The sequence below is a fragment of the Giraffa tippelskirchi genome, chromosome 3, assembly GCF_054371585.1.
Source record: "Giraffa tippelskirchi isolate mGirTip1 chromosome 3, T2T-mGirTip1v1.2.pri, whole genome shotgun sequence".
Lineage (NCBI taxonomy): Eukaryota > Metazoa > Chordata > Mammalia > Artiodactyla > Giraffidae > Giraffa > Giraffa tippelskirchi.
The window spans coordinates 182,096,984-182,118,590 of NC_137277.1; the positions used below are offsets into that span (position 1 = coordinate 182,096,984).

The 21,607-nt window shown below is 41.6% G+C and overlaps 1 protein-coding gene and 1 non-coding gene across 3 annotated transcripts; both read right to left on the minus strand.

Moving 5' to 3' along the window:
• Nucleotides 1-142: 142 nt before the first annotated feature.
• Nucleotides 143-19,627, minus strand: PPP1R8 (protein phosphatase 1 regulatory subunit 8). Of its 2 annotated transcripts, none has more exons than XM_081586337.1 (7): nucleotides 19,567-19,627; nucleotides 15,655-15,715; nucleotides 10,508-10,661; nucleotides 9,006-9,226; nucleotides 7,323-7,467; nucleotides 2,576-2,640; nucleotides 143-1,550 (listed from the first exon to the last, which is right to left on the minus strand). In XM_081586337.1, exons 4-7 carry the CDS (start codon nucleotides 9,069-9,071, stop codon nucleotides 1,197-1,199), a joined length of 630 nt encoding a protein of 209 aa, XP_081442463.1. In that variant the 5' UTR covers nucleotides 9,072-9,226; nucleotides 10,508-10,661; nucleotides 15,655-15,715; nucleotides 19,567-19,627; the 3' UTR covers nucleotides 143-1,196. The 2 variants fall into 2 exon arrangements, with proteins under 2 accessions (XP_081442463.1, XP_081442461.1); XM_081586335.1 differs by lacking the exon at nucleotides 19,567-19,627 and adding an exon at nucleotides 17,670-17,750.
• LOC145544019 (small Cajal body-specific RNA 1) lies at nucleotides 13,977-14,142 on the minus strand. Its single transcript, XR_014081244.1, has one exon.
• Nucleotides 19,628-21,607: the final 1,980 nt, after the last annotated feature.

Below are 21,607 nucleotides of genomic sequence, written 5' to 3' on the forward strand. Positions count from 1 at the left end.
TTAGTCAGGGGGCATCTTTATTTGTGGTAATAAAATGGGGACACAGCATCACCTCCCAAGCCTGACTGCTGTACCTGTGACAAATATTCCCTCATGGCAGTGGAAGTAGGTGATGGCAACTAAATCACAAACTGCACCCGAATGACAAAAGTTACGTTTAATTTACAATGTAATAAAGGTTACAGGTAAAAAGCTACACATAAAGCGTGAAAAGGCCTATTACACAAATGTACAAATCTCTGTACAAAGCTCTTATCAATGTGTCCTACCTTCGTCTCCTATGTTTGTTAGCCAGGTCTAGTCTTGGAGCTCTGGGTCGAGTGGGGGAAAGAGCCTCCGAACCGTCATCTAAAAATGTCCTCTTAGAGACATCCGTTACTTCAAAGTAAAAGTCTTTTCCTTTTTAATTCGAATTGCTCTAACTAGTCATATCCTTTAAAAATTGCCTTCATAACACACTCAAAAAGGAAAGTAATGCCTCAGAGAGGACAGTACCCTGAAATCAAGTGAGAAACTTCTGCAAGTACTCAGATTTGACAAGATAAACAGGTAAAGTTCAAATAATACTGTAAGTTTAAAACTATCAACCTGTGTCTATGGCACTGGTCACAGATGAAGAAAAATCACAATGTTCTCATTCTAACAGAAAGGACAAAAGAGAAAAGGCTAACTACGGGACCTCAGAGCCACTGACCCAGGAACACACTTTTGAGTTTAAATCTTAGCTTAACTGAAGAATTTTAAACCCTCTTGTTAAGCAACATGGAATCCATGGCAACCCTTCTGCTACCTGGACTTGCAGGGATAGTAGATATAAATTAGGCTACTGGACCCACAAGGCTGGTGGGGCTTCTGTCATCCCCACAGCTCTGGATTCAACCTGAGGGCCTAGAGTCTCTCCCTGGGATATGTGACCTTAAATAAAAATGACCCTAGAAAGAGGGAGAAAAGGAAAGCCTTGGGAAAAGCCAGGGCAATCTATTTAAAAGGATGTATGAAAGTGTTCTGAAGACAGGTCTTTCTGGGATATTTCAACCTCACCCCCCGTTTTAATATTACATGGTTAGGACCCCAGGAGACATTCTGAAAGACGATACTGCACACATGAAAAGTTCTTCTCCCTAGTTCATTAGCTCCCCCCGTCACCCTTCCACCCCATTCCCACCCAATCCCACCCTCCTCCATGACCAAAAATATCAAATCAGTAAGGAAGGTGTGGGCTTCTTGCCCGGCCACGCCTCTTTTGCGTATTTCTTCTTCTTGGGTTCGTTGACAGCTTCGGGGTTATAGACGGCAGGGTTCGGAGCAGGGTTCATGTTCACTGCCGACGGCACAACAGGAGTCAAGTCCACATCAGGAGCGAGGTTCGGGTATGGCATGGGCAAGCCACCAATGAGTGCTGTCCCGTGGATGCCGTGCGGCTGGGAGCCAGCTTCACTGTGCGTGGGGGGCAGGCCCCCGTAGAGTCCTCCACTGAAGGCAAAGTTCTGCATGCGCCTGCTCCCTGATTCTTCCAGGCCCAGGGAGCCAGGGCCCTCCACCCGCTTCTTCTGTGGTTTACAGAAGAGACAGAAGCGAGACAGAAGAGTGCTGTTAGGTTCTCTACTGCAGTCCTAGAAAAACTGGGAAAGGCCCCTGAACCTCTAACTTGTTTGTTTACCAAACAACCTATCTCACTGTCCTGAAATCTCAGGGTCTGAAGAGACCTTACAGTGGTCATCTAACATGTGGCTCCCAAGCACTGCTCCACACAAAGTGTTCACCATCCTATGTCAAACCGAGAAAAATGAGGCCAGTGTGTGAACTTTTCATAAAGTAGGACTTATCCAGTTTAAGTGACTATTCTTTACCCTAAGGTCATGCCTCTCTCTCTCCTTTTTTTTTGATGTTAAAATGCCCTTTTAGGAAACAAAGGTGATTAATACGTGGTTGCAAGTATTCTAATTTTTCTTTTTTGAGGGGAAATAGACAACAGAAAATTCCAAAGGAAGAAGAAAGAAGAGAAAGGTGCTCAAGGGGAAATGTGACACAAATTCTACAGAGATTTGGGGCCACTTGTTCCCTTTTGGAGCCCTAGCTGTCAGGTAGTTCTCCATGTGTTAAGCACTCAGAACATCTCTGTAACTTCCACTTCTTGGTTCTTCAATAGAGCTATCTTTGAATCTAACCCAACATGGGCTGGCTTTCCTATCTGTGCCATTCTTGTTCACAAAATAAAGCCATGGCAAAAGCCAGAGGTGCCATGCAGAAGGCAACTATGCCTCCTCTTTGCCTAACAGCTTACTCTGAGTTAAGAAGGGAAGGCTAAAGAAAGGTGGGTCTCTCTGCACCCTACCCTGCTGAGAGGTAAATTTACAGACTTGCATCACATCATAATTTACATGCAGCATTAAGCTGGCTCGTCACCTGCAGTTTCTCTATGGCACTCCAGGATCCTGACACACAGATGGGGTAAAAGTATTCCCAAAGTATGTAAAACAAGAAAGGAGCAAAGAATGTGTTTTAAAATTAAGCTTACACATGGAAGAGTGGGTTTTCAACACAGATTATATAACATTTCAAACATGCTTCCTACCTTGACTGGGACCACTGCAGTCTGCACCATGTTCCGAAAGCGACCAACGGAGGGATCCACATCCTCTGCAAAAAGACACGAGGGCAGGGTTAACTCAGTAATCAACTGGGAGGATTAATGTCACATGGCTCAGTGTGAACAAAGCCATCACAATAACTCATATTAAAACAGTAAAATACAGCTAACAGTTCAAGTGTTTACTGGGTATGTGTTCAATCCTCACAACAACACTATGAGCTAAGTACCACTAGAGTAAACATGTAATAGATGAGAAAACAAACTCAGGCTTGGAGGAGGAAAATGATGGGCCTAGTCACCTCACTGGAGAGGAGCGAGGATATAAATCTCAGCAGCTAGAAACAGGCCCGTGCTCTAGACCATTTTTCCATTCCACATACTTCCCTCTTTTGAGGGGAGATTAAAAAAAAAAGTAGACATCATCAACCTCATGTTAGTAATAAAAGAGGGACACCTCAAGAGGTCACACATCACATACTTTGCTAACACCTGCTCATTAGCGAAAAACAGAATCAGGATTCACACCCAGGGCTTCTAGCTTAACTTTGCCTTTTGAGCTGAACACCTGTATACAGGCATACCTTGCTTTACTATGTTTCACTTTACTGTGCTTTGAAGATATTGCAGGGTTTTCTCTTAAAAAAAACCCAGCAAATTGAAGGTTGGTGGCAACCCTGCATTGTCAGATGATAGTTTGCATTTTTTAGCAATCAAGTATTTAATTAAAGCATTGTAAGGAAACAAGGACATGGTTTTTTTTAGATATAATGCTATTTTTTAGACATAATGCTATTGCACACTTGTAAATGTAACTTATATATGCACTGGCAAACAAAACAAATCTGCGTGACTTGCTTTGACATTTGCTTCATTGAAGTGGTCTGGAATGGAACCCATTAATATCTCCAATGCATGCCTGTACAAGGAAGACTCACTAAAGGATCTGAAGCCCCTCCCCAGGCAGGGTGGGAGAGCTTTTCACAGTTTACACACACACTACTGCACCCTACAAAGCTTCTAGCTTCATTCACTCACTCTGCCAGGAGAAAGCACTAAGATCAAGTAAGGGACATGTTTGCAATCAGTCTCTCATTTATTGGACAGAAGGCATGGAAATAAAGAGCAAGACACTGTCCTGCCTTTAAGGAGCTCACAGCTGTAAAGCCAGATGGGTCACAATACAATGGAGGTGCTTCAAGAGAAGTATGAAAGTAGTGATCTTGGAGCACAGAGGGGAGACTGGGTTGGATCACCTAGACTGAACAGTTTTCTCAATGAAGACGAAGTATGGGGAAACAGGCAAGTACAGACTTACTATCATTACTAGAAAAAACAACTCCCCAGCCCTTTTATCTTAATACAGTGGTAGGAAAGGAGTTGTTTCCCTAGCAGACATTGTACACCTTATTTTAATGCACTGAAGGTGTTTGTTATTTTAAAGAAACACTCCTGTGAATCCCTTTGGGATATAAAGTATTCCTTATTTAATTGAAGAGCCCCTGGTTTATTTAAGTCTGGCTTTTCACATAGTAGGATGCCTCTAAAGAATATATCCTGGAATTACATACACAAACAATTGTTGTTCAATGAATGAATGAACGAACAGCTTCTATATGGAAAAAGAAAGAGGAAAAGGTACCCAGGCTTATCAGGAAGAAGACAAGGTCTCTAAAAAAAGGCACCCTTATTTTCTCTCATTACCATAGGAGCCCTGTTCCAATCAGCCCTTCAGGAAAGCTAAACGAAGTACAAGAGCAACTGGAGCCCAAGAGGCGTGGCTAACAGGGTATGTGCCCCACGAACACAACAGGCCTGTGGAAGTGAGGACGAGGCCATCTAGGAGACCCTATCCTGTGCTGGCTGAACAGTGTTCGGGCCTCTTACCTTTTCCTCATTCTCAAACCATTCGACTCCTGGAGAGGGGGTCTACCCACTGCAGGAAATCTCTACTCCTGGAAGATCTACCAAGAAGTTCCTTGCCAGGTCTACTTCTGGTATAGGAAAGTCTACACAGGTAAATGCAAAAGGGCTGGCAGATGATGACTGGGATAATGACTAACATTTATCAAGAGCTACTGAGTGCCTGGATGAAGCACAAGGTAGAATCAAGACTGCCAAGAGAAATATCAATAACCTCAGATATGCAGATGACACCATCTTATGGCAGAGAGCAAAAAGGAACTAAACAGCCTCTTGATGAAAGTGAAGGAGGAGAGTGAAAACGCTGGATTTAAAACTCTACTTTCAAAAAAGGAAGATCATGGCATCCAGTCTCATCACTTCATGGCAAAATAGATGGGGAAACAATGGAAACAGTGACAGATTTTATTTTCTTGGGCTCCAAAATCACTGCAGATGGCTACTGCAGCCATGAAATTAAAAGACGCTTGCTCCTTGGAAGAAAAGCTATGACAAACCTAGACAGCATAGTAAAAAGCAGAGACATTTACTTTACCAACTAAAGTCAAGGCTATGATTTTTCCAGTAGTCATGTATGGATGTGAGAGTTGGACTATAAAGAAAGTTCAGTGCCGAAGAATTGATGCTTTTGAACTGTGGTGTTGGAGAAGACTCTTGTGAGTGCCTTGGACTGCAAGAAGATCAAACCAGTCCATCCTAAAAGAAAATCAATCCTGAATATTCATTGGAAGAACTGATGCTGAAGCTCCAATACTTTGGCCACCTGATGTGAAGAACTGACTCATTGGAAAAGACCCTGATGCTGGGAAAGACTGAAGACAGGAGGAGAAGGGGACGACAGAGGATGAGATGATTGGATGGCATCATCAACTCAATGGGCCTAAGTCTGAGCAAGCTCTGGGAGTTGGTGACAGACAGGAAAGCCTGGTGTGCTGCAGTCCATGGGATCGCAAAGAGTCAGACACGACTGAGTGACTGAACTGAACTGAACTGAGTGCCGAGCACAGATCTGAGGTATTTTCACTTAAATCACTTAATCTCCCCACCAATCCTGTGGGGCCAGAAGTCTGATAAGTCACTTAGCCAGAGGGTCATAGAACTAGCTACCAAGCAGAGATGTGAATTTCATACCCAGGCTCTCTGATCAGAGCCCATGCTCTTAAACACCCTGCCATACTCTCCCTGAACATACTGCCTTCATAAAGTTCCAGGACAATAATTTTCTTCTTCCTCTTTTTAGCCACACCATGTGGCATGTGGGATCTTAGTTTCCTGACCAGATACTGAACCCATGCCCCCTGCATTAGGAGCATGGTGTCTTAACCACTGGACCACCAGAGAAGTTCCACAATAATTTTCAAGAGAAAAAACAGAACATATCAGACCCTAGGTCTTGCAGGAGACTTAATGAATTATTTAGTTCAGTCGTTCCCATACTGTTGGCTGTTCATCAGCACAAATAAGAGCCTATTAAAACTACAGATTTCTATGTTCAACCCCTAGAAACTCTTATCTGGCATCCAGAAATAAACTTTCTAGATTAGTCATCCAGCTCCTGACTGAACATTTCCCTCGGGCATTCACTACTTTGACAAGTAATTCATTCCACTTCATACATCATCAGAAAGTGAACAAAAGTCACTAGAATGAATGCTCCAATCTCTTTCACAGGAATTCTTTTAATTCTTCTTCTAAATATAAGGATTTGTTGTTGCTTTTTATGCTGAGCCAAATACTTGCTACTCACAGGCTCTGGTTTCGCCCACTCCTTCCTCCCGAAGGTCAGCCTTGCAAACATCCACCCTCAGGGTGCCTCCACCCAATCTACTCTCCTTCATGCACATTTCCCAGCATTCAGGGACCACTGTCTATATCTGGGAGTCTCATTCTCCCTTAAGACTACAAACCACATTTAGTATTTTAGTAGAAGTTATAGCCTTAAAGAGGCAAGTCTTCAATGCAGTTAATAGTGGCAGAAAGTTCTCCAATTTTAAGAGTTACCAGTCATACACAGAAACCCATGAAGACAATAGTGTCTGCTCTAACCTAACCTTAAACTCCACTATGATACAGACATACGGCATCAGCAAAGGAGAACTACAGCCATGCCCTGTATACTGAATTGCATGGGCCCTTCCTCTAGCTACTTCTTTCACACTGCAACTGGATAATGCTTGCATGTTCAGGGCACTCCATCAATGAAAAGGCATATCTTGTTTTATTCTACTTCACAGACACCGAGTTTCTTATGTCGATAAATTTGAAGATTTGTGGCAACCCTGCATCGAGTAAGTATTCCAGTGCAATTTTCCCAACAGCATTCACTCACTTCCTAGCTCTGTTACATTTTGGTAATTCTCACATGTTTCAAACTTTTCCATTATTATTACAGTTGTTACAGTGATCTATGACCAGTGATCCTTGTTGTCACTATCATGAAAAGATTACAACTTGCTGAAGGTTCAGATGATGGCTGGGGTTTTTTAATAATAAAGTATTTTTTAATTAAGGTATGTATATTGTCTTTTTAGACATGATGCTGTCGCACATTTAAAGGACTACAGAGTAGTGTAAATGTAACTTTCACGTGTGCTGGGAAACCAAAAAATGTGTGTGGCTTGCTTTACTGAAATTCTTGAACCAAACCCACAATATCTCCAAAGTATGCCTGTACCATACAAAAATATCTCCCCTCAATATAGCACCTGTTATTCTAAACCTTGTTGAGAAACAACTGACCTACAGGTTGCGTAAACTACTTTCTAGGATCACAGCCTTTTCATCAGAAAAAACCAGGAAGACACCTCACCTGGGTTGATGATCTCATCATCCTCACTAAAGGTCACCCGTGAGTTCTTCCTCTTCCTCTTTGGTCTCTGAATGTCCAGATTCCCCTCCTCAATGGTGAGAGTGGAAATCCGCTTGTTGTGGGCAGTGTTGAATTCTGTCAGGTTCTGGGCCAGGGTTCACACAGGAAAGACAGGAATAAGTACACAAGGAATTTGCAAGAGAATAGTACCAAACAAAGAGCAGGAAGGTATCAGGAGCTAACCTTGACCTCTTCACACAGATGAAATTCTCTTCTGCATTCAGAAAAGATTCATTACTGTCCCTAGATAGCTAACACCAGCAAGCCTCATTTGACAGAATGTGGAACATCTTCAGTGACCAGTTAGGCAGTGATATTCAAAAGGGGCTGAAGGACCTTGAGCTGAAAACAAGTCATCTGTGCAAAAACCCCTGAGTTGAGGTTTTGGGGTTTTTTGAAGATTATCATGTCTTCATGCTGAGAATTAAATGAATGCAACTGGGAAGAAATTCAAGAGCTGTTTTTAAGTTAACAAAACAGATGAGAAAGAAAAACTGATAGTTTCTTTCCCAGTAGTTCTCTCCTTTAAAACTAGTAAGGATGCTGCTAGTGCACTGAATATTTGGCATTAATATTTTGTCACTCCCCATCCCTGTCTGGCCCCATTTCTATTCATAACTACCCATCCATCTCAGTGATTAACTTGGCCTCAGCACTGCTGCCTGCCTCTTTTCAATCCCTTGGACTTAATCCAATCTGCACTGCTGTTTGAGACATCCCAAATGTCTTGAGAACAAGATCTAGAGATGACAGGAGGAGGCATGGAAGTAGCCTGGAAAAGAATGGGCAAGAGGGGCTGCCAACCAGGCCCCTAGCTATGAGGCTACTTATTTACAACCAAGTAACTTCTAAGTTGTAAGATTTCTACTGTGCTTTTTTCTTCCTAAGATCTGGGGAACTGCCTCTGTATACAATAAGAGTAAATGTACATAGGTGGTTAAGGACAGGCTGGCATTTGATCTACCTGGATAAACTAGTCACACCAATGCAGTGACAGGCATGTGAAGACAAAAGCTACACCACAAACTACTGGGGTCAACCCTAGACAAGGAAAACTTTAACACGTTAAAGTTAAATCTTATAAAATTCAGGGCAGCCAGGTCCGGAGCAAAAGCAGTCTAGTTCTACTCAGAAGATTCTTGGGCTGATTGGACAGTATCAAAAAAAGTTACACAAATGAATGAAAGCTTCAATCTCTGTAAGCCAGTGCTAGTCAACAAACTTTCTGGATGATAGAAATGTTTTCTATCAGAGCTATTTAGTATGGTTAGTCACTAGCCACATGTGACTACTGAGTACTTGGAATGTGGTTAGTGGCTACTGCATTGGACAGCGTAGCTCTTAAAAAATGTAACTCCCAGCCTTGGCTTCTAACATGCAGCAAACGTGCACAGACAACCATAAGGGTCTACTGGCTAGTCAGCCCTGGTTATATATAACCAAACCCAAACAATGCAGATTTCCAAGGGCCACACCACACTGCCAAAGTGGCAAAGGCTTATCACTCGGTTCAAGAAAATCTCTAGCTGCTAAGTCATTGGCATTTCAAGCTACACAGAACACCTACATACTGCAAAAACCAGAGTCTCCAAGACATAACAATGACATAGACAATAGAATTACATCAAGTTCTGTTTCCTCCTCTGGAAGCCCCAGTAAGCCCTTGAGTTCATCATCCTCTCCACCCATCTTCTCATCTCCTTTCACAGCTGATGGCAATGTCTGAGGCTTCTCACGTAGAGTGTATGCCCTTGTGGATGCACCAAATGAGACCGTGGAGTCGATGGGAATTTGCTGAGGCTTGTGAGGCTCCAACCGAATGTGACCCAAGAAAGTGCCGTGTGCTGGGAATAACCAAATCAGAAATGTAAGAGAGGAAAAGAAAAAAACAAACAAAAAACAAACCTGAGTTGCAGAAGAGAAGCTTCTGCCAGCACATCAGTTTTGCTTTTAAAACAGAAATGGCATTGGGTCCACTTTGCATCCCTTGTCACGAGTCACAATGAAAAGGAAACTCCTTCACTGAATCCTGAATCACTACAGTGCATTTCTTACACATCTTCAGACCTGCTGTTACCCCACATAACAAGTACCTCTGCTGCCAGACTGGCTCTATTCTGGGTCCAGCAGGAAAGGCTCCAACCCAGCAAAAGCCATGCCCCACAAGGAGGAGGACAGGAACTGCTGCGGTCTGACCTCTCCAGCCTCAAGCCTAAGGAATATAGGAACTGCTGCACGGGTAGCAGTTATGCCTGGGGTTTCCCCAGGATAAGAAATGAGGCTGGCTGAAACAGGTGCAACACCAATGGCAAGGTAGACCAAAAATCCTACTGGAGAGTCTGGATATTTTTCCATGTCTACATTCTGCATATTATGAAATGGAGAGAAAAGATGAGATAAATTTGCAAGTAGGTACTTATGAGACAAGGCTCTGCAAAACCATCATATAACCATACTGGGGTAAAGTGTGCTGTGTATGGGGAGGGGGAAAAGGAGTAAAGCATGATCAACCCAGGAAGGAAATCCTTTACATTCCATGCTGCAATTAATTATACACAGGTGAAAATGAACAAACTTCAAGGCCCCATGTAGTCAAGTTTCAACTGCATTTCTGGGATTATCTCTGACAAACTTGAAAATCTTACAGTTGGAGTGTGCTCACAGAATTAAAATTGATATTAGTAGTAGTAGTCAAAGCAAAATGTAGCTGAGATAAAGAACCTATTATAAAAAAATGAACTTGCTCAAAATAAGAATTTTTTTTAATGTCCTGTACCCACAACTCTTACTACATTAATGGAGCTAACCACAGCTTCTGCTTAAACTGGATCACAATCTCTCAGGGGCCTATAAACACATTCCCTAGTTTCTAGGTGTTTTTTTGTTCTCTCTATATACCTATTACTCTCTTCAGGAAAGCACTCCCTAAAATCTTCTCTCTCCACTCATCAATTATTTCAGTAAAATAGGATATACCACAGGAATGGAGAAGGACTGATTCAAAAACCAAACATAAACTTCTTGATGAGCAATAAAACACAATTTCAAATCTGAAGAACCCAAAGAGCATCTCCACACTGCCCAAAAGGGAATGTGTAAAACGGGATAGGATATGAGTTACTTACTACTGTTGAGATCTATTAGGAAAACTCTCTTCAGATGCTTGTGGTAGACCAAGGCAGCGTGGACCCGAGAACAAGACTGGTGGTCAATTGTGAAGTCACACAAATCAGGGTTTCGCCCAAATAAGTAATACTTCTTCTCATCGATAATCAGTTTCTAAATAAATATAAAATACTACTTAAAGCTTGTTTCAACAGGGTTTAGCAAAAATTCTTCCAATAAAAGTAGAGCATATTAAGGTAAAATTCCTTGTCAAAGTAAAAAAAATATATGAGTATGAGAGTGTGTGTGTGTGTGTGTGTATTTCCTATTATTCTTCAAGATAAAGAGCTCAGAAAAATTTACTAACATTTTTGGGGGTTGGCAATTATTCCCCCCAAATATAGTGGTCAAATGTTGAGTGCCGATATAAAAAGAACTTTCCCTAACCCTATTAGATGTAAATAGCCTGCAAGAGAGGCTGTCTTCTTTTCATGGTAAATTTAAGATTTCACTTAACTTTAGGTTAGCAGGCAATAAAAACATAAGGCATGCCTATAAAGGAGTGAGACCTCTTTTCAGAAAAATAGATATTCAAATGAAGATTATCAACTGTTTTGCAAAGGAAGGGAGGTATAAACACTTATCTATATTCTAATCATGCTGCCAGAGCCCCAAAATATTTTTGGAACCTCCTTTAGAAATCAGAATTACATCAGACATCACTGTATGAGCCTCTAGATCTAACTTTACGGTCCCATTTCATTTTGGCCACAAAAAAGCATTACTCAGAGTTAACTCTAAATGAGTACTTGCTGTGTCCAAATATGGTATCACCTCACAGGGCACAGATTTTCCAGGTTTGAGGGAAGAGAATGTAGAGATTCACATTTATTGAAGGGCTATTTTTTGCTAGGCATTTTAAGCATTATCTCATCTAATCCTCAAAAAACTCTGTGAACTAAGTTATCACCTTTATTATAGAAAGTGAAAGTGTTAGTTGCTCAGTCGTGTCCAACTCTTTGCAACCCCATGGACTGTAACCCACCAGGCTCCTCTGTCCATCGAATTCTCCAGGCAAGAATACTGGAGTGGGTTGCCATTACCTGCTCCAGTGAATCTTCCCGACCCAGGGACTGAACTGGGGTCTCCTGCATTGCACGCAGATTCTTTACCATCTGAGCCACCAAGGAAGCCTACCACCTTTATTATTAAACATAAGAAAATAAATTCAGAGAGATGAATCTAGTCATTCAAGGCAGTCAGGCTGGTTAAGTAGCAGATGTGGGATTTAAATTCAGGTATGAATAACTTGCAATGTTAATATTCTGAACAACAGTGCCATGGGTCTGAAATAATTCTGAGAAGAACTCCAAAATGTTTCTAACCACTCCTGTGGAACTGGAAAAAATAGAACTATATAATGTCTCAATATAATAGCAGAAAAGAGGATTTTGCAGACCAGCAAACTGTTATTTTAAAAATTATAGAGGCTGACGTAGCACTAACTTTTATTTTGCCAAAAGAGAACTTTCTTTTAAAATTGTCACCATTTTATAAAAGAAAGGTCATTTTAACAAAAAAGCAGGGAGGACAAGGATAAAGGGCCACTCTTTGAGTTGAATTTAGCTTTATGAAAAACTCACTACACTCTTTTTTTATTTTAATCCTAGATCAGTAAAGCTTTTGCCACATATTGGTTGTGAACTGGGCTGTCACAGATGAAGGACTCTAGTTAAATTTTTGCTAACACTTCGTTCAGTTCTTAAGGTCTGCAATTTGAGCCTTTGAAGAATAACCCTCATTCATATACATTATGCTTTTCCTTTAGTTTTCTTTTTATTTTTATCTGCACCACGTGGCTTGTAAGATCTTAGTTCCCAGACCAGTGACTGAACCCATGCACTTGGCAGTGAAAGCGCCGATCCCTAACCACTGGAATGCCAGGGAATTCCGTTTTTTTTCCTTTAAATAGAATGTCTTACTAAGCTCTAGTTCACATTTCACACTATGCTCCTTCTAAAATCCCTGAGAGAAGACAGCACAAAGCTGGGTAATGAAGTATAGTCAAATTAGGATGGTACCAGGCTAGGAATGAAGAGGCTTATTTTTCACTCCTGGCTATGTCACTGAACTCACAGTGTGGGCTACTATTCTCCCCTATGCCTCAGTGTTCTTATAAAACCAGAAATGCACCTCACATTCTGGTAACAGTTACCAACTGCTGAGTACTTAAGTGCACACATTGTGCTATGAGTCTCATGCTATGTCATTTCATCTTTACAGCCACTCTGTGAGGTAAGTAGGTACTATTATTCCTATTTTTATAGATAGGAACAGTGAGGCATAAGGAAATTAATTAATATATGCAAGTTCACACTGCTAGATATTTATAAACTGGATTAGAAATTCAGGTCTGACTTCACAGAGTCTAAGCTTTTATAACCACTATATATTTTTTTCACTCTTCGTGCATCAAAAAATCCACCATATGGCAAAAAACATTTCAGGAGTGAACAAGTAGTATAGGTCACACTCTTAAATTTTTTTTTTAAACACTTACCCAGTTCCTTGCCAGCTTACACTTTAAGGCTCACAGGGATGGGGATCACCTTTGGGAAACTCTGTCCAGCAGAGCCCACTTGCTGCTGGCAGAGCTTGTCCCAGGCCCCTAGTGCTGGGGGGCACACCAAGATTCAACAACAGTCTGACAGCTCAATCCCACAATCATCCCATGCCTGCTTAGACCCAAATATTAAGACTTGGGTTAAAAATAAGATATTGCTTAAAACTTGAGAGAGCCCTAAAATGTCAACATGTTATTTTCTCTAGGTAATATCTATGCAAGTTGAATCTCAAAGATGCATTTCTCATTCGTATCTATATGCACATACATGATGTCTTCACAAACTTAAATTTGCTAACCACAGAGCTCACAGGCTGGACTTAAAAAGTCATAAGACCACCAGCTCTTGGGTTCTAACACAAAATTGATCACCTTTCTATGATTCCAGGCTTCCCTGGTGGCTCAGTGGTAAAGAATCCACCTACCAACGCAGGAGACGCAAGTTTGATCCCTGGACTGGGAAGATTGCTGGAGAAGGAAATGGCAACCCACTCCAGTATTCTTGCCTGTGAAATGCCAAGGAGAGAGGAGTCTGGTGGGCCACAATCCATGGGGTCACAAAAGAGTTGGACACAACTTAGCGACTAAACACCACCACCACAAGGTGCCAATACCAGAGATTTAGGTGTTTAGAGAAGAAAAAAGAGAAAAGCTCTCCAAATTAAATATACACATTCACAATTAAAGGTATCTCAATTATAGAAGTGTGAAAATGTAGAGAAAAAAACAGTATGCCTCAGAAGCAAGAAAATGAGTGAATTCTTAGACATTTGCTCCTTCTGTCCAAGTGAATGAAATAATGCACTGACTCGTCAGTAGTCACTAAACCACAACTGCTTAACTAGCTATGGGTAATACCATTATCCAGTTGTGCCTCTGAGTTATAACTCAAAGTGTATCTTTACACTCCGGGCTTAAAAGACTCATGGCTTTTGTTTTAATATTGCACTTCTTAAACCCAGCTATCACAACACATCACAGGCCTCTGACATAAGGCTTGGACATAGATAGCTTGGTTAGTATCAAGTGCTGCCTAAATCCTTAAATCATAAGCAGATCTGGAGTCTATTTTTCTCAGAAACAACACAGTGACGCCTACGGATTGTAACACGTCAGCACACCTAAGAGCACTGAAAGACATTACCAGTTAATGGAAACCAGTAATCAGAGGGATGTTTGACAAGTTAAGAGTGCTTTGAAAATATAAATTATTTCTCAAAATAATTATGATATTATCATTAAAGCTAGGCTCCTTATCTGTTTCTATTGCAAATTAAACATTTATTAAATTCTGGTTTAAAAAAATAGATTCCTGTATGTCTATTCAGCAACATTTTATATGTGTGGAACAGTTTCTAGTTTAAAAAAAGAAAGACATTTTAGCTAAATTATTTCCTTGAATAATCCTGATATTTTGTAACCTTTAAGACAGAAAGAATCCATGACAAAGTGGTTCTAAGTGACTGGCTAAGGGCTTGATGAATTCATCACAACTTCTGCCTAAATGTTTTGCAAAATAAATGTATCACTACAACATCCTGAAAGTGGAAACAATGTATTTATAGAACATCCTTCAGGAGATCTCACAGACAGTTTTCATTAAGGAGTGCAATGTTTTTACTATATATACCAAAGAATAACTGCACTCAAAAAAAGGGCCTTGAACTTAAATGTTATCTGAGCAAGCAAACCTAAAACTGGTTGAAGACATGGAGACTAACAACTCGATGGCCACAGTGGGCTTAATCCTCATTTCTTGGTAAATAAATGGTAACAAAAAAATTAACAACAAAAAAAATCCACACAACCTAATAGCTAATCAAAATTAGTGTTCTCTTGCAGTTCTATGTGGTTTTCATTCTAGAAACTTGGAGAAAAGCTAGAATTCTGCCACATCTGTTCTTTATAGTACTTCGATTATAATCATGTAAATTTTTGTATGGTTCTGTCTTTCCCACCAGATGATTTCTTTGAAGGCAGGAACCGTGTTCCTTTTGTTCACTTCTGTATTCCCTACGCCAAGCACAAAGACTGGCACATAATAAGCACTCAGTAAATATTTTAAATGAATGAATGAATTTCATCACCATTTCCATTCTCTTTTTTGAACATGTGTCTTAGTTTACTATCTTCTATGATGGGCTTTAGCTTGAATCTCATAAAAGCAACTTAAAAGTTGAATTCAATCTATATCATTCACTTTCTTCTTCAATTATTGCAGATCTTGCACCTTCCACACAACTCCACATACTCAGAAGGAATTCACCAAGTTATAGGGCATCCAGTTTCACTGAGGCCTACAGGCCCACGATCTATTAAAACCCTTCATTTGGAAGGTAAGAGAAGTCACAAAAAAACTGAGTATCTGTGGAGATACACATTGGCATGTATTTTATCACTCTGTGCTTTTAATAGAAAAAAAATCAAGATGAACAAAAGTAACATTGCTGGAAAACAAAGCACAGGAGAGGGGGTGGAAAAGTGAGTCACTGGCAAGAATCTTTAGTGTGGTGGGGAAAAAAGAGAAGACATGTATTTCCATACCTCAATTAGCTTGTCTCCTTTGACTACATCCAGATGTAAACCAGGAGGGGGTTTACCTGCCCTGAAAAGTAACAGTGAAAAAATATTTTCAGGATGAGTTTGTAAATGCCATTTACAATCATTATCCCATTCAACGCTGCAGCTCTCCTACCAGCCTATAATTAGTTCATGTTCAAGCAGAAATGCCATCTACTTTACTGTTATTATAGCTCCTTTCTGCATTTGACACTTACCTTCCCAGTGATTCAACTGCTGTAAAACATATTTCAGGGGATCTGTATTTAGAGCAGCACCAAAGAAACCTGTATTTTAACACTGAATTATCTACCTTGGAGAGAAAGCAGCACAGAGAATGCAAGTACTATAGTGGGGGTTGTCTGGTCACTTGGAGTTTGATTCTAAGATTTGCCACTACCAATAATACCGTACAAAGGTAGAACAAATCAGTTGGTGTCTGGGGCTGATCAAGGTAGACTCATCACAGAATAAACAGAGGGTATTGTCCTGAGCTCTGAGGTCAAACCAGAGCTCGTAATTAGGCAGTTAGGGCAATCCAAAACTATGCCATGAAACCAGGTACCAAAAAATACAAGAGATATTTGTTAACTTTGAACAGGTCATTCTACAATGGCATGTATAAGGAAACTTTTCTCTATACTCCTATAACCCTACCATCCAAGGGAGACACATATATGTCAAAGCACCTAACACAGTGTCTGGTGCACACCATAAGTTAAGGAAATGGTTAAGTGATCTTATACAGTCTCTTCTAACTATAAATTTACTATCCTGGCCCAGTAAACTTATAGTTAGAAGACATAAGTAAACATTCTGAAATCAATGCGGCAAGGAACCAAAATGGACACAATTTGCAGACTGGAGCAACTATGTGTTGCAGAAGTGCAGAGGGACCCAGAAAATAGCTACACATTCACTTGTTTCCTGTGTTTGCTCCTCTGAAGTTTGAAGGAAGAGTCCCAACATCTACGCACGCCCGCGCGTGCACACACACGCACACATTCACACTCAAACACAAATGTATCCATTTACATCTAACTGAAGATGCAACATAGTCATCTCACAAGCCTGACCCAACTCCTCTATGGTGACTGCTGGGAGGACTGTGCATTGGACAAAAGCCCATTTTGTCTGAAAAACAGGGAAAGCCAAATTACATCCAAAATATGCTTTCTGAACTCCTACTATGTGTCTGGCTCAGGCCTAGGAACTGTGACTACACAGATGCATTAGGCAGCCCTTGCCCTTGAGGGGTTCAATATAACGGAGCCAGAGAGTAACAAACACAAACAATACACTGTGATGAGCAGAAATAGCTCTAACTCGGATGGGTCGCCTTGCCAGGCAATTCATATAATTCATCGTGTACTCCACTCAAAGACTAAAATTACTCTATTATTCCCAGGAACTTGCGAAGGGAGGAAAGGGGTTCATCCTAACAAGCAAGGATGCCCTCTGGTGCCCGACTTCGCGCTGGTGGCTGAGAGCGCAGGGTTAGGTCAGAGCCGTTCCTGCCCTCAGGGAGCTCCCAGTCAGCGAGGGACAGGCAAGGACCGCACCAGGATGCAGTAACAACCGCGGGATGCGAGGCTCTGAGGAGGGATCGGGGCCAGGAAGCTAGCTCGCGCACGCTCGGGACAGAGAGCGGGGGGCAGGTACCGGGCTCCACAAGAGCACCAGGCACTCCGTCAGGAGGCACTCAGTCAGGAGTTGGGTAAGTTCGAGGCCAAGGCCCCGAAGCGCCCCGGCAACCGGCTGACTGCCCGAGGGGCTGCCTAAGCCAGCGCCTCAGAGCCCCCAACTCTGGGTTTCCTCAGTTTCTGGGCCCGGGCTCCGAGCTCCAGGTTCCTCCACACGCCGCCCGGCCCGACGGACAGTTCTCCCTCAGTCAGTCCCAAGATGTTTGGGCCGTTCGGCTCGCTGCGAGAAATTTGCTGCCCGGCCGGCACAGGCCAGCGAGGCCAGGCCACTCCAGCACTGGTCGCCCCGCCACTCACCAGGTCGGGCAGTCGAACAGCGGGAGGCTGGAGCCGGAGTTCGCGGCTGCCGCCATCTTGCGTCTCCCCCTCCCATTTGGCGGGCCCGAAGCACGCTGGGAAACTGGAAGACCCAGAGGGGGAGATGCGGCTTCCCAGCGGCCTGTGCGTCTGCGCGCGCGCACACGCACGCACGGACGCACCGACGCACAGGGTGCTGTAGTAGCGGTGGAGACCGGGATCTCGTTTATGGGTGTTTTTCAGGGTTTGAGAGAGTTAACTCTCCGGAGGCCAGGGCTTCTCTCGGCTAGCAGTTGTCTGAGGAAAATGGGCTCGTAGGGAGGGGTTCGGTTTCCCTCTACGTTCTTTTTGCAAACACGCTCCCAGGCTCTAAAGTCTTGTGATGCCACCCTTGCTCTGGGCTCGCACCGTCAGCCTTTTGACTCCCAAGATGGAGAGAAGCTAGAGGGTATAGGGCTTAGGGACTGGAAAAATACCAGTCTATTGTTTCTCCTCAAACGGTCCTGAGAAGCTACCTTTGGGGGTCGTGTAAACTCTAGACAGACAGGAGCCAGGGACGGATCCAACCAGATGGCAGGCGTCAGATCATCAAAATGCATGAATAAAAGTTATTTAATCAAGTGGAGGCCTCTTTGGGTTTTTAAATTTTGGTCCTAGTGACTAGATTGTATAAGGAAGACTTAGGATTCAGGCCTGCTTTTGGCCAACAGCTGGGTAAAAGATCATCAGCAGGCCTTCTGGTTGTAATGGCTTATGTCTACTGAGTGCTTATTTGGACAAGGATTTAGTTTATATAGATCATCTCATTTACTCCTTCAAACTCTCTTTGAAATAGGTATTATGATCCCTGAGGGGAGGCTCAGAGAGAATGAGTTAACCCAGCCTCACGCTAGAACGAGTGGGATTCAAACCTCAATCTGTATGAGGCCAAAGCCCATGCTCTTTAATCATCACTCTCTCTCACACTTTGATGTAGGTATGATCATATTTATTATTAGCATGCAACTGAAGCCCAACACTTTTTCAGTTTTGTAGAAGACATGAGAGGACTATCCAACCTGTTTTTTTCTTTTAAGGAAACCAAATGCAAAATTACTGTTCACCTATAAAAGAGGCATTGCACAGCAAAGTATCTCTTTCTATGATGGAGTTCTTGTCCTGATTCCCTGCTACTGGTCCTCTAGATTTTAAATGGAACATCAACCTGTTCAAAAGATTTTGCCCTGGGTGACATCTCCAGGCATCAAGATTTAACTGTAGCATAGTATTAACTTAGAATTTAAAATTGTCAACTTTTAGAAGAATCACATTTTCCACTGGTCTTCAAAGGCACCATAAATTCATCCAACAAGGATGTTAACTGGTCAGATCACTTTTTTTTTTTTTTTGGTTGCATGTGTGGCTTTCAGGATCTTAGTTTCCTGACCAGGGATTGAACCCGGACCACAGCAGTGAAAGCACCAAGTCCTAACCACTGGACTGCTAGGGAATTCCCTCAGATCACTTATCAAATGAATGGGTTAATACCCCCCCTTTTCCAGCCCTGTGATTCCAAAGATAGACTAGGCCAATAGTTCTAAACTTGGTTTCAGGAAAACAGGCTATAGCTCCCTCCTTTGAGCACAAAGACTTGATTCTTAAAAAGAATTAAATCTTCTCAAGTGTTTTGAGTGTAACAGAATAGAGAAGGTACTTTTATCTGGAGAGATTTGTGTGGGCCTTTGAGGTCCTATGCCCTTTTCAGGCACGAGGTGGTATTGAAGCCATTTCTAGCTGTCAGTAACCTTAATAACATGTCAGCTTTGTCTTTCAATTTCTCAGCTTCCATGGGTGGTCCATTATTTAATCCCTTATAATGCTGAATATACACCCAAGAAACCTAAAACTATATTCTTACCCTTATAATTCTTCATTCCTTGGCCATTTCCCCTGTTTTCAGCACAGCTAATATTCACACTGATGTAATGTAATGGCACACTTGCCTAGGCCTTATAAAGCAAAATGCTCTTTGTTTGGGCACCAATGATGTCAATACAGATAAGCAAACTAGAGGACAGCAGTCTAGGAGGTGAACCTCTTGAAATGTAAAGACTGATGGACTAGCTGCCAATGGGTTTTGGTATCTCAAAAAAGATTAATTTCTTAGACTTTGAGACTTCCTTAGAATAGAATCTAAAGACATAAGGAATATACTGATATAAAAAAAACTTCCTTAGAACATCTTTGATACGAATGATCAAATGGAGACACTGAAAAAAATGTTTGTATACAGATGGTACATCAGGAAACTTCATTTAGCCGGGTGGTGAACAAAAAATTTACAAGGTGCTAAGAAAAGAAAAGATGTTCATGAAAAGTGAGTAGAAACTGCCATTACTCCAGATTGTTAAAGCTTTGTGAAAGAAGTGGTGGGCAGGACAGTTTGTATTAGTGATGAACGGAGACAGTGTATAGTGTCTAAAGGTATGGTTTTGAAGTCTGTGTGGTTGAGATCAAATCCTGGCTCCACTGCTCCTAAACTGTATGCCCTTGGCCAGGTCACTTACTATGCCTGTTTCCTAATCCATAAAAAGAGGACAAGAAAAATACATCTCTTCAATAGTTTTGTGACTATAAGGTGATAAGTGTAAAATGTTTAGGATAGTGAATTTGTAGTAAGGGCTTCAATATCACCCCACAAATGACCAATGAGAGCACTTCCACAAGCCTTTAAATTCCTGCAGTAGACCACCATCCTTGACCTCAGCTTCTTCAGCTGTAAAGCGATGGGGCTAGTCTAGATGAGTGATTCAGACATTAGAGATGTCATGGACTAGGGGAAAAAGAAAATACTACAGGGGCGTCGACTTTTATTTTGCCAACAAGGAGATTTTTAAATGAAGACTGTGACCTATCACCACCTTTTCATTTTTATAATCTTTTTTAAAAAGTGAGGAAGCCACTATAGCTCAAAGATGGTACTTGTAAAAGCCCATTAACATTATTTTTCTCATTTCTCCATGGACTGTAAAAATTTGGTCCTCAACTAGAGTCCCACATTAAAAATTCTATTATTTCAAGTTTATCTCTTTTAAAAATTAAGTACTATTTTGTCAATCAAATTTCATTTTGGATAAGGATTCAAATGAACTCCTCAGTTGACCTAAAAGCAGATCAAGGGTTAGAATAAAAATCTTTCAAGCTACTCTCTGGCAAGGTGGAGATTCTGAAGTAGTTATAATTCATAGTACTGGAAAGCAATACTGAAAAATTCTTTGAAACCTAGGGATACGCTATACATGCTTGGAAAAGCAGGGAGGAAGCAGGTGATTCCTACTCCTGGAAACATGATAGAATTGGGTTCTATCTAACACTGAGTTGGGTTCTGGTTTGCATTTAGTGACCAAAAGTAAAAGTTTCATTCCCATGACTGAAAACTGCCTCTGAACAGAAGAAGGGGAAAAAAAAACCCAAAAAACAAAAACTGAATGGAGGAGGCTCAAGGTGTTTTAATTTGCACTGACTAAAGCATAATTTCATTTTGATATTTTTGCCAGTGGTACAAGGGAGTGTATCTCCACTCCTTAACAAAACAAAACCTGTTCAGGGAGCATAGATCTAGCAGCTAGCAAGTTCCTGTTCTCGAATATTCAGAGGAAGTGGCCCACATGACACTACTCTACCCTATACTACAGTACTACAGTTTTAATTCACTTGAAGAGAAAACATTCCATAAAGAAAGGAGAAAGGGAGAAAGAGAGAAGGAAAGGAATACAGAGACAAACAGAATTTGTATGTTCAAACTAAACCCCTGTCATCCTTATAATCAGAGAATTTAAAGCTGTGAGAGAGCAACTGAGGACACTTGGGGCCTATGGGTTAAGTAACTTGTTCAAATACCTACAGCGAGTAAACGAGAGAGTTAAGATTCTCCAGGCCTTCTGTACCCCCATCTAGTT

What these genes read in the sequence shown, in the direction of transcription:
- PPP1R8 (XM_081586335.1), bottom strand. Translation starts at nt 17,725, where the DNA reads ATGGCGGCAGCCGCGAACTCCGGCTCCAGCCTCCCGCTGTTCGACTGC. An exon ending in CTGTTCGACTGCCCGACCTG is followed by an intron (nt 15,716 to 17,669) that starts GTGAGTGGCGGG and finishes GTTACTTTTCAG; the next exon opens with GGCAGGTAAACCCCCTCCTG. An exon ending in AAGGAGACAAGCTAATTGAG is followed by an intron (nt 10,662 to 15,654) that starts GTATGGAAATAC and finishes ATATTTATTTAG; the next exon opens with AAACTGATTATCGATGAGAA.